This window comes from Lepidochelys olivacea (genome assembly GCF_965140295.1).
Source record: "Lepidochelys olivacea isolate rLepOli2 genome assembly, chromosome: 10".
NCBI classification, from domain to species: Eukaryota; Metazoa; Chordata; order Testudines; family Cheloniidae; genus Lepidochelys; species Lepidochelys olivacea.
In genome coordinates this window covers 35,135,721-35,148,220 of record NC_140420.1, presented here as the reverse complement: position 1 = coordinate 35,148,220, position 12,500 = coordinate 35,135,721, and the positions used below count along the sequence as shown (strand labels likewise).

The 12,500-nt window shown below is 55.9% G+C and overlaps 1 protein-coding gene across 1 annotated transcript in view; it reads left to right on the top strand.

The window, feature by feature from the left end:
• Positions 1-12,136, top strand: part of SBK1 (SH3 domain binding kinase 1) — a 47,656-nt gene extending 35,520 nt beyond the window's left edge. Inside the window, exons 2-4 of the mRNA XM_084640549.1 lie at positions 5,720-5,922; positions 7,360-7,562; positions 10,770-12,136. Of these exons, the coding sequence (XP_084496675.1) occupies positions 5,727-5,922; positions 7,360-7,562; positions 10,770-11,558 (1,188 nt within the window). The 5' untranslated portion in view covers positions 5,720-5,726 and the 3' untranslated portion in view covers positions 11,559-12,136. The remainder of the gene's footprint in view (positions 1-5,719; positions 5,923-7,359; positions 7,563-10,769) is intronic.
• Positions 12,137-12,500: the final 364 nt, after the last annotated feature.

The window sequence follows — 12,500 nt, the reverse complement described above, 5'->3', positions numbered from 1 at the left end:
TTTGATATGTGATGTAGACAATGTGTTTTAATGGTCATAAAGCTTTAACTTTTTGAATCTCAACATCTCCTATCATTAATTAATTATTGTCTGACCCCCCCTCCATTTTCCATGACTGTGAAAATGTAAATTGATTTAAAAAAAAATTAAATGGTTAAAAATTCGCATCCATGTCATCTGTGGAAAGGATAAAAAAATAAAATTGAATTCTGCCCAGTCTGTATTATGAAAAGACAGCCCTTTCCCCAAAGAGCACTCAGGGGAGAGGTGCCTGGCCACAGTGAGACCTGATGCGCTCCAGCATCCAGTGCTGATGGCTGGGAGTGTCCAGCAGTGGTGAGGGCAGAGCTGAAAGTCATCACAGAGCTACACAGGGCATGTTGGTGCCTGGCGATGGAATCTCACTCAGTTGTTACGGAAGGAGACAGCTTGAACACTTCATTCCACCTCAGTTAACGTCCCCTGCCCCTTTGAGGCGTCTGGGCAGTGGTTTTGGTACTAGGCAGCAGTGGCTGAGTGGCTGCTGAGGTGGAACGGTCTGTGTTTGCCCATTGGGGTCCAGGGTGTCTGCCTCACCTTCACCAAGGCCCTTGGGGGACAGTCCCAGAATGCTGATGTCCCAGAGGGGTGCTCGTGCCAACCTGAGGGGTCCAACATCAGTAGACAACCCCAAGTGATCCCACCATGTTTATTATTTAGTATGTGAATTGTAGTTGCACCTAGGAGCCCTAGTCATGGACCAGGCTCTCCTGGCGCTGGGTGCTGTACATTATTTATTAGATGTATTACAGTGGCACGTAGGAGCCTCCAACGTGGCCCAGGACCCTGTTGTGGCAGGTGCTGCACAAACACAGAACAACCAGCTGATCCCTGCCCCAAAGAGCTGACAGTCTAATCTCAGCATCCAGCCTGAATTTCTTCCCCGCCCACGGCCCTCTGTGCCCTGGGTGATCCTCAGCACCACCTCAAAGCAGCATCAGATCCGGGGAAGAGCAAGAAACAGCCCGGCTAACACCCCAGCATGGTGGTGGTTCCCAAGTCTTGATGGTCTTCCTGTGGAATACCAGTACTTTCCACTGATGTCATCCCCTGGGGGCGAATTGGGCCCCCTGTTTGCCAATTGGACTTGGCCACCTCTTAGCCTCCTCTCGCTCCGCAGAGCTGTAGAATGGCAGGGGCCATACGGTACTATGGCAATCGCAGGCAGCCCAGCCACTTACGCCAAAGTGGCCACTGAGCTTGGGTGCCTGACTTGTGACTGCTTGGGCCCTGATTTCCCAGGGGCTGAGCACCCCCTGCCTCTCCCCTTGACTCTGATGGGAACTGCCAGGAGCTCAGCACCAACGGGAACCAGCCCCTGGTGTCCCAAGTCAGGCGCTCCCAAAAATGGAGGTCACCAAGATCAGTGGCATTTTGGAAAATGTTGGCCTTTCAGCCTTGCCTCGGGAGCTCTGGCTGTCCAGTGCTCTCAAAGGCTCCCCTTTGCACTCCCCAGCGAGAACCCCCACAGCCAGTGTGGGAAATGCGGAATGAGCAGGGCCAGTGCATGGGGGAAAGCCCAGATTCCTCTGCAGCCAGAAGCTGAGCATCTGGGGCAATGTACCCCTGAGTACCCAGCAATTGGGAGCTTGGTACAGCCCCAGTGGGACTTACATTCCCTTCAGGGCCCTTCAGAGGAAAATGTTGTGGGAGAAGATGAGCAGAGACTCAATCGTCTGCAGCGCTTCTGGACCCGCCCAAGAAGAGAGCAGCTCAAGGGGAAGTGCAGTAGCACACAACTCAAACCAAGGAGCATCCTGCTTCTGTCCCAGGGAGGGAGGGAAGGCAAACCAGGAAGATCTCCCACACATGCGTGGACCCCTCTCTTGCTCACCCCGCTCGGGCATTCTGCAACACACACTCCTCACACACTTAAACACATCCCTCTCACACTCCCCTCTCCGTCCCGGCTCTTGCATTTGTACACACCCATGCATTCCCTGGCAACCACACACCTCTTTTGAACACCGGCTGTGGAGGACATTAGCTGCAGCGTGTCAGAACATGACTTGGGAGGGGGCATCTCTGTGTTTTCATTTCACTGCCTTCCCTTGCCCAGGTTTCCTTGGTGAAGGGTAGCAACAGGCTCTGGTCACAGTTTGTGTGTGCTGGGCTTGTTGCTTCTTACCTCATAGCAGGAACAGCAGGGGCCATGATACTGCGCTCGGGAAGCTGTCTCGGGGCTTGTTTTACTGCAGCGTTGGTTTCTTCTGCCTGAACGCTGCTGTTAACTAAAGTGATTTCCAGAGTGAATTCTGTGCTGTCGATGGGCACCCGGCTGCAGGACAGTCCTGGAGCATGAAACGCTTGGATTATCTTCAGCAGCTGTGCAACTTCTCCTGCAAACCACCCCTGTGCCTGCTGCTAGGGCCAGACAGTAGCTCCCTCTCCAGTCCTCATTTAACCTTTGGAGACCACCAACAAGAGGGCAATCAGTGGTGTTTTTGTGATATGGGAGGAAGTGCCAGAGACCCCTCCTCAACCATTTCATGGGATAAGCACATATCTGGGCTGGATTTGAACCAGTAACCCAGTAGTGAAAAATTCGACAGCCCATTACCAGATCCCTCAACCAGCCAGCAAACTGAGAAAGCAGCTTTGTCACACTGTATAAGGATGGGCCATGAGCTACACAGCTGGCCCCGCAGGGGCTGATTGATGTCTCCTGTAGCAGCAGTAGCATAGTATGTGTGGAGGGGGCAGGTCCGGGGGAGGGGGCACAGACTATTTTCCTTTAGAGGAAGTACACCATGGCATCCAAAGGCTGCCGCACATCAACACTAGTCCTTGCTACACTCAAGCTGGTGAGAGAATCATTGTAGGGGATTATTTAATGCTGTGAGGCAGGATGGCCTAGTGGTGTGAGCACAGGCCTGGAAGCTGGGCGATCTGGTTCTCTGCCTCACCCTTGCTGTGTGAATCCAGGCAGTTTACATCACCGTTCTGTGCCTCGGTGTTCCCATGTGCAGAATGGGGATAAAAGATCCCATCCTGCTTTGGAAGGGTGATGTGAGGCTTAATTAGTGTCTCTTTGTCCGGTGCTGTGAGATCATAGATGGTACCAGCTGTCCTAGGGGAAGGGATTGGGTTGGAGGCAGCTCTCTACATAATCAGGTCCTATCTTTCTGTGAATGAAAACCCATTGGCATAGCAGGGGGGGTTGCTCTTTAAAGCTCCAAGCACCAGCTGGCCTTCATTGTGCATTTGCTGCTGCGCAAAGGCTCTCCGTTTATAACCCAGGATCTCCTGGATTTCAGATCCTGGCCAGCTCCAACCGCCCCCCCTCAGAAATTGTCTGGGCCTGCACTCGCCAATCCTTGCCCTTCTGTGCCAGCTGAGGTGCCCAGAATCCCCCCAGCCAGGTCTGACTTGCTTTCAGAGCACAAATGCTGCTAGTGTCGCGGGGATAACTCACAGCATCTTGTTTTTTGCTGTGTGCTGCTGGCATCTGGATCCTCTCTGCAGGGGTGAGGGTAATGCTGTGTTGTGGGAAGGCTAAAGACCTGGCAACAACAGCTAACTCAAATGACAAGCAGCAGAGCTGTAACTTTCTCCTGGTGCCTAGATCCTCTGGTACGTGGGCCCCTGACAAATCCACCTTGCTGGCCTGCCCTCCCGCCCCAGCGCCAGGCGACTTCCCCCCGGCCCCAGCAGAGATTGTATAGCAAATGCTAGAATGATACTTAGCTCTTCTTCCACACACAGATCTAGTGCTCGGGACATATAATTCCCCCTTCACCAGCTGGGGAAGTGAGGTGAGGAGACGTGCCCGAGGTCATGCAGCCAGTCCGTGGCAGTGAGGAACACAGCTCAGGCCCCTTCAGCCCCACTCCAGCGAGCTTTCCCCTGGAACAGGGTGTCAGAGCCTGAGCCCATATGGCTACACAGCTCTTTCTAGTGCCACTGCACAGGCCTGAAAACCTGGGCTCTGAAACTCTCTGTTGTAGGCTTCTCCTTGCTTTACAGCCATACCCTGTTTGGGTGGAGAACCGAGACAAAGAGGGGTCAAAGAACATTCCCAAGGTCACACAGGGAGCCCATGGCAGGGCATGGAATTGAACCTCAATCTCCTGAGACCCAGTGCCAGACCTTAGCCACAAGAGCATCCATTCTGCTGGACAAGAGCATGGGTGTGGGCATGCTCCACTGCCCCCTGCAGGATGGAATCATATGTGCTCAGACAGCTGCTCACGGAAGGCTGCCCTTAGTAAAGATGCTCCTCTGGTGCTAACACCAATGCCTTTCCAAACAGCCTTATTGTGGTGTCCCAACATTCACTGTTTGGTAAGTAGCCACCTCTTCCTCCTTGCTCTCTGTCCCACCTCAGCACAATGAGGGTGACCTCAATCAGATTCTGAAGCAGAGCATTGTGGGTGATGCTATGGAAATCCCCAGCCAGCTGAGACATTGCCACGGTTGAGTTCCTGCTCTCCCCTCTGTGAACAAGCTCTCCCTGACCCTCTGAGTTCCCTGCTGCCTATAGCACGGCTCACAGCCAGCCCCAGGGAGGGGCAGATGTGTGCAGAGTTGTACCAAGTCTGGCAGACCCCAGGAGAAAGCCCTGTCACAGGGCGCTTGCAACGTAGTCCACACTTCCAAACATAGCCAGGGACATGGTCCCTGCCCTGGGGAGCTGACAAACTGAAAAGCTGAGGGGAAAGGGAAAGGGGTGTAACATGCAGGCCCAGTGATCGCATGGACAGTCACTTGTGCTTGGGAGCTCTATAAAGTCATACACACTGAGCTCTTTGGGGGCAGGGACCACTGCTTTGCTCTGTGTTTGTACAGCACCTAGCACAATGGAGCCAGGGCTCCTTGGTGCTACCGTAATACCCCTAATAAATAATGTACAGTGTCTAGCACAATAGGGCCAGGGCTCCTTGGTGCTAACATAATATCCCTAATAAATAATGTACAGCACCTAGCACAATACACATCATATTAACAAGAATACCTAAATTACATGCCCAGGTGCACACACACACACACACTTCAGCCCTCCTGTGCCCCCCACCTGCCTGGAATTCCCTGCATCAGTCCTGGAGTCCTAACTCCTCTCCCAGTGCTTGACCTTTCCTTCTATGGAGGGGAGCAGCTGACTCACGAGGTGGATAAGTGCACTGGATATTGGCTACAGCCACAGCAGGCCTTGTGGGAGGGAGGGGGTTGTTGGGGGGATTTAAAGAAGCCAGCCAGCCTGGATTGGGGGGTGGGGGCTCCATGTATAGGGGGGGGCCTGGAAGGCAGCACGGCCACGGGGGTTGCAGACAAAGAGGGCAATGGGGCATCATGGACAGAGCTGATGAGATGGAGCCTGGGCAGATGAGCAGGGAGGGCAGAGCTCTGGAGCTGGCGATGGAGAAGGGGAGCCAGCAAAGGATTAGAGGAATGAGAGTGATGGCAAAGATCAGGACTGACATGGAGAGAGTGGGTGGGAATTTAGACTGATGACAGGAGGGGCTGTTTCTGTACAACATGGGTGGGGAATTATCCAGCACAGTGGGTCTCTGTGCTCCTGCAGGGGCAGCCCTCCCCAGGCCCCAAAGAACTCCCCTAGTGGTTCATGAGGCTCCCCTCTGCCCAGCGCCACACAGGACAGCGGGTGCCAGGCAGTGTGTGTGGCAGGCCCACAGGCGTGGCAACATATGGCGATGCCCCTGACCACGTCTCTGCCTTGCAGTGCGACGATGAGTGCTGGCTCGATCGAGCAGGAGCCGTCGCGCAAGCTGGCCTGCTGCGGAGTGCCCCTGATCACCGAGGACATGCAGTCGCTGGCCATCCGCACCCTCTCTGGCTCTGACATCAACAAGCACTATGACCTCATCCGCGAGCTCGGCAAGGGCACCTACGGCAAGGTGGACCTGGTGTCCCACAAAAGCACAGGTGAGGCCAGCTCGGCTCCTAGTGGCCAGGCCTGGGCATTTGGGCAGGCAGGGCTTGTTGGTAGCTTGGCGAGCCACGGGCTGGGAGCGGCTGGACGGAGAGGGGAGACACGGCTGGAGTGGAGGAACTGAGCAGCCATCTGAAATTCAGCCCAGACCTGTTAGCAGGTCAGGGAGTACAAGGATTCTTGTCCCTCCTGTTTGGCTTGGCGCCTGTCTGCTGCAGGCTGACTGATGCCCACTGGGAGTGGCTCACCTCGGGATATTTCCAGCCATGCCAGCTGCAGGAAGTGTCAGGCTCCTGTACCCCAGCTTAGGTTCAGCTCATGGGGGAGTGAGGAGTTGCTCAGACAGGGACCCCTGAAGCAGGCTGGGTCTCGACTCGTTATTGCCACATCCCCAGTCTAAGTCAAAGGGTATTGCTTGCAGAAATTGTACTGGCATGAGGGGTGCACTCCCCAACCCCCAGCCAGGGGGCATCCAGCTACTGGGAGAGTAGCAAGTATGGCCTGTTGCTTGCCTCTTACCAGGGCCTGTGGCCACAGGGATCCGCTCTGTGTGCCATTCCACTGGCTTTTCCCTGACACACCCACAGTCCTCTGCCTCTGGTGAGCTGACAGGATAGGCATGAAGGTCTCCATGGTGGGCTGAGGCTGGGGCGGTTCCTTCTGTACAGCTCCCAGTGGACCAGGCTTGCTGCTCTGAGGCTGTTCTGTAGTTCTGGGTTGGGAGGGCAAAGCCCTTTGGGGAGGATGCCAGGTGCTCCTGTTAGTGTCCCTGCTCAGCTACTGGCCCCAGCCCCAGCAGAGCTGGTCAGGAATTTTTAAATGAAATGGTTTTCATCCAAATGGACACGTTTCCTGGGAAAGGGGCGTCGTCAATGAACTTCTCCACTCAAAACATTTTTGAAAAAAGAGTGTCAAACTCAACATGGAAAATTCTACCTTTCTGGTTCAAAACAACTTTTTGTTTAGAAATGTAAGCTAACAAGAGTTAAAAAGGTCTTGAAAAAATTGACAAAATGGGAATGAAACGATTCCACTGACCCGAATCAATTTTTTCCCCCCAGACCTTCAGTTTGAACATTTTTTTGAGATTTCAACTCTTTGTTCTGATTTGGGATGGGAACATTTTTTAAAATCTTGAAAACGGACAGGAAAATCTCAGTCCTTGTGCTCAAAGACCAGTGTCTCCTGCCCAGGCCTCTCCAGAGGTCCAGTGGGTGTGGGCCAGGCCATGACAAGCGCCACGTAGAGCTGGGTTGGTAGGGAGAGCAGCACCTGCTGGGACCTCACTGCTTGGATGGGTGGGGCCTGAGTCGGGGACCATGAATTTGGGAGCTCTTGTGGGAGCGTTGTGTCCCCCCCCCCCAAACTCCTCACTGGTCTGGGAGGAGCCCTATGTTGCTGAGCCTTCTCCTGAGCCTTTTCCCCTGTAGGCACCAAAATGGCGCTGAAGTTCGTGAACAAGAGCAAGACGAAGCTGAAGAACTTCCTGCGGGAGTTCAGCATCACCAACACGCTCTCCTCCAGCCCCTTCATCATCAAGGTCTTCGACGTGGTCTTTGAGACTGAGGATTGCTATGTCTTCGCTCAGGAGTATGCGCCTGGCGGGGACCTCTTTGACATAATTCCGCCACAGGTACCAGCTAGGAAGCTTCCCTAGGCTACCTCTCTCCTGCCCCCGTGGAGTCTGAGCTTTAACACCCATGGCCCTCAACTGGGGCTGCCCCAGCTCCCCTGCACAACAGACCCCTTTCCTACACGAGAAGACCACCTTCTCCATTGACCCCCATCCTACCTCTGCTACTCAGAGACCTAAAGGCAGACTCTGTCCTCCAGCTGTGATCTCATGTGCTAAGCAAGGGTGCTGACTGGAGCCAGCAGATCAGGCTCAGGCCTGGCGGGTGCCTGAGTGCAATACTGCCACAGGAAAGCCCTGACATTCCCGTCTGAGAGCACCTGGGCCTGGTTCTCCTCTTGCTAGCACCTTGTGGATCCTTTCTACTTGGGCAAGGTGAGAGTGAGTGGAGAGTTCTGAATTGGGAGCATCCCGAGTGTTAGTGGCTCCCGCATATACAGGGTGTTCAGTAGGTGGCACTCTTGCCCCCGACTCTGCAATCAGACCTCACCCCTGGGGGCAGCATGCCTTCAGATGAGACAAAGCTGAGCCCCTGGCCACTTGTGTCCTGTTAATGAGCCTGTAGCAATTTTCACAAGAGCAGGGCTGTTAAATACTAACTGGGGTCACTACAACCTTCCTGCTTATGCTTGCCCTGCAGTTGCAACTGGGTGCATTATGCATCACTTCCTGTCCTAAACCCTTGCCTAATGATGCTGTGCGCTGTTAAACTGCTGGCATGTCCCACCCCAGAGGGGGCTGCATTTCAGTGGCAGGTGAAGTGGTTTGCAAAGTGCTTTGGGATCCTGAAAGGTGCTAGATGAAGATAAGAAATTAATGACTATGATTCATTATCCTTATGAAAGTAGGGAGGGTTCAACAGTGACCAGGGGTTCATAGCCACCTCCTGGGGCGAGCTAGCCCAATGGCACATATAGTACTGCTTGCTCTGATCATAAAACATTTCCCCTCTCTGCACTGAAGGAACAAGGCATGGGGGGGAGGAGGAATAAGCAGACAGAACTGAGAGAGAACCAAGGAGAAAGGATGACCAAAGAGTAGAAAGAGATCTCCCCAAATATAATTAGACATAATTGAATTGGAAGTGTAATGAAATCGTAATGTAAAGCAAATAAAGGAAAATGTGATTATACAGCTTCAGCAGGTGCTTTAGCAAAGACAAGAGACAGGGTGTATGTGTGGGGGAGGGGCAGGGGAGGGAAGTGAGTCCTTGAAATGCCCTCTCCTTTGTGACCCAGGAAATTCTAGCCCCTGTGTGCCCCTCACCAGTCTGACCTTTGGAAGGCTGGCATTGGTGTCTGCAATTGGCCCAGGGATTCAGACTAGCCTGGGTTCTGGCTAAGATCTCCCCTGGGGGATGCATTCTGGACTGGTTCCACCAGGCCTGCACTGGTCTCCAAGGTAGTGGTGAGCGGTAAGGACCTTGCCCCCTGGAGAAGAAGGACAACTGTATCCCCACCCCTGCTGAACTCAACAGCCCTGCCCAAGTGGCTGGCAGTTCTTAACCAGCCACCTGATCACCTCTCAAGCCCTTGGTGTGTGGGAGGGAGGGAAACAGTTTGTTGGCTGCCATTTCAGGATGATGATGGTTTCCAAATTTCCACCCAGCTTCTGCATTGCACATGGATAGGGACCTAAGGCAATGCTCATCAGAGACACTAGAGGTAGAGAAGGCCTTTTAAGTCACCTAGTCCATCCCCTCCCGACCCAGTGGCCAGTGTAGGGTTGTTCTCCAGGACCTTGGCCCCCCGGACCTCTCTGCCTTAGATATTTCTCCTGAAGCTCAGCCTAGACTTCCCTTTTGTCAGTCTCCTCCCTCTTACCCTGTCCAACCCCAGAGCACCCTAAGCAATTCCTCTGCCTGCTCCCACATGAACACCATGACCTCCTCTCCTCCCTTTCACACTGCCTTGGCCAAGCACCCTTCATATCTCTTCCTCAGCCAGCCCTTCCAGCTCCATCAGTCTTCTCAGCCAGCTTCCTCCGGGCCTAGGGGATACTCAACCCCGGCTCCACCCCAGACCCTGCTCCCACCCCACCCCTTCCCCCAAGCCTCCACCCCCACCCCGCCTCTTCCCGCCCCTGCCCCTTCCCCGCCTCTTCCCACACAGTTCTGCCTCCTCCCTCCAGCGTGCCCCATCCCTACTCCACCCTCTCCCTCCCAGCGCCTCCTGCATGATGTGATTCAGTGAAACAGATGATTGCGGCAGGCAGGAGGCACTGGGAGGGAGGGGGAGGCGCTGATGGGTGGGGCAGCAGGCAGGTGGGAGGCGCTGTGAGGGGGAGCTGGCTGCCAGTGGGTGCTGAGCACCCACTAATTTTTTTCCATGGATGTTCCAGCCTTGGAGAACGCATGGAGTCGACGCCTCTGCCTCCTCCCAGGGTGTCGTGGTCTGTTGGAGATTAACAGGCACTAGAGAGAGACCCAAGAGGAGGAGAAGCTGAGGTGGATCTCCACTCATTTGCACTGGACTTGGCCTCTCTCAGGGAGAAGGTCCTCAACTGAGATCCTGCTGCCAATTGACTTCTGGGTCCAGCCCTGGGAGCAGGGGACCTTACCTGGGATTGGGGGGTGACAGTGGATGGGGGATGTGCCTGTAGAGGAGAGCCACGGCTCCATGTCACGGAGCAGGGAGGCTGAGCAGAATGTCCATGGTGCGGCCAGGTCTGGGCAGCTCGTTACCAGATACTGACCAGAGAAGAGCCACAAAGCTGTTTGGGGGGCAGGAAGGGCCCACTCTGGGACAGACCTCGGGGCGGGCAGTCATCCCCGCAGCGACCAGGAGCATGGGCATGTGCCATTTTGGAGTGACACACTTCCATCTGTGCGAGGCCACGTGGAGGCCTGGGGAAGGAGGAGGTTAAGCACTGATAAAGGAATTATAGTAGGACCTCCTTAATTCAAGCTCCTAAGGGGAGAGTCTTTGTGTGACCTGAAATGTGCCAACAGGACGTGTCTGTGACGGGGCCCATACACCTTGTGAGGAGCCTGGCAGTCAGGGACAGTCCCCAGGAGAGCCAACCTGCTGTTAATCCATTCGCTTCTGTAGTTCTGTGGCTAAACCCCCAGTGCCTGCCTGTCCAACTCCACATGTGCTGGAGATCAGGCTGGGCCCCTGGGTCGCAGCAGTGATGTGGAAATGCCCCTCCCCCCCCGGCACCCCCATCCCCGTGCCCATTGCTAATGCACTGTGTCTGCCCTTGCAGGTGGGCCTCCCTGAGGACATGGTGAAGCGCTGTGTGCAGCAGCTGGGCCTGGCCCTGGACTATGTGCACAGCAAGAACCTGGTGCACCGGGACATCAAGCCGGAGAACGTGCTGCTCTTTGACCGCGACTGCCGCCGGGTCAAGCTGGCCGATTTCGGCATGACCCGCAAGGTGGGCTGCCGGGTGAAGCGCATCAGCGGCACCATACCCTACACGGCGCCCGAGGTATGCCAGGCCGGCCGGGCCGAGGGCTTCGCGGTGGACACCAGCATCGACGTGTGGGCCTTCGGGGTGCTCATCTTCTGCGTCCTGACCGGCAACTTCCCCTGGGAGGCAGCCGCTGCCTCGGACACCTTCTTTGAGGAATTTGTGCGGTGGCAGAAGGGGCGCCTGGCAGGCCTGCCGTCCCAATGGCGGCGCTTCACAGACAATGCCCTGCGCATGTTCCAGCGCCTTCTGGCCCTGGACCCCGAGAAGCGCTGCCCCGTCAAGGAGGTCTTCTACTTCATCAAGTACGACCTGATGTCGGAGGTGCGCCGCCGGCCCTCCTACCGCTCCCGCAAGCATGCCGGAGATAAGCTCTCCGCCGGCCCCCATCGCCATGAGACGCCCAGCTCCTGCACCCCCACCCCGCTCAAGAGAACCATCCTGACGGAAGGCAGCGGCCCCCGGCTCTCCGCCTCCGAGCCAGGCCTGTCCTCCCCGGGGGGAGCTAGCCGGACGGACGGGCGGCAGGACAAAGGCAAAGGGCAGATGGTCCTGGCCACAGCAATAGAAATTTGTGTCTGATGAGGGCTCAGCGGGAATGAGGGGGCAGCTGGTCATCATGACGCTGCTCCGCTCTGTACAGCCTGCAACGATGATGTCAGCACCCCTGCCTCCCCGCCCCACTGGCGAATGGGGTTCAGGGGGGAGGGGATTCCTTTTTTGTGTGAAAAGGGACCAGGAGCCATGTCTCCCGAAGCAAAAAATACTCACACTGCTAGTACTCACTGATACTGAGGCTGCGACGTATAGCTAACCCCTGGAGGAAAGGCCAGAGTGCAGACATAGAGCCAGGCAGAAAGGCCCCGGCTTGGCGGCTGGGAAGGACCCTGTGTGGCATGGTGGCCCCTCCCCCTCATGTCTTCCATGATTGGGCTGGGGGCTGCTTCCCCGGGCACTCTGCACTGCGCCCCCCCTTTGTCAGTGGGGCATGGGAGGAGCGCTGAGGCTCTTCCCATTGTTGGGGGTGGGCAGGGACTTTCACAGGGATGATAGCGGGAAGACACAGGGGTGCGGGAAGGAGGGAATCGGCACCCAGTCTTGGACAAACGGATGGGTGACCATCTTGTGAGCAGCAGGGGCTCAGCAGGGATGTCACAGCCATCGGGCGTGTGGGTGGGGTGGGGGGTAGGATGGTGTGGGGGGTGGTTTGTAGTTAATAAGCAACAAGGCTGCAGCAGGCGTGTGGTTCTGGGGGTCACCGGGAACCCCTATCACTGTCAAGGCTTGATATGCGAACTGGTGCATTGTTCCCTGGGGCAGGGTGGGTGCTGGGGCTCTGAGCAGGGCTCTTGCTACAGGATACCGGTAAGAGAGCATGGGGCCAGCACTGTCCAGTGGGCACTGCAGCAGCGTTGCCCTCCAGAGCTGCCCGCTGTCGCTCTTTCGTTGGCTCTTCGTGTCTGTGCTCAGGCCCGGGGGCCCTCCTGTGATTTCCCTGGGGGGGTGGGGCGGGGGGGCTGGCAG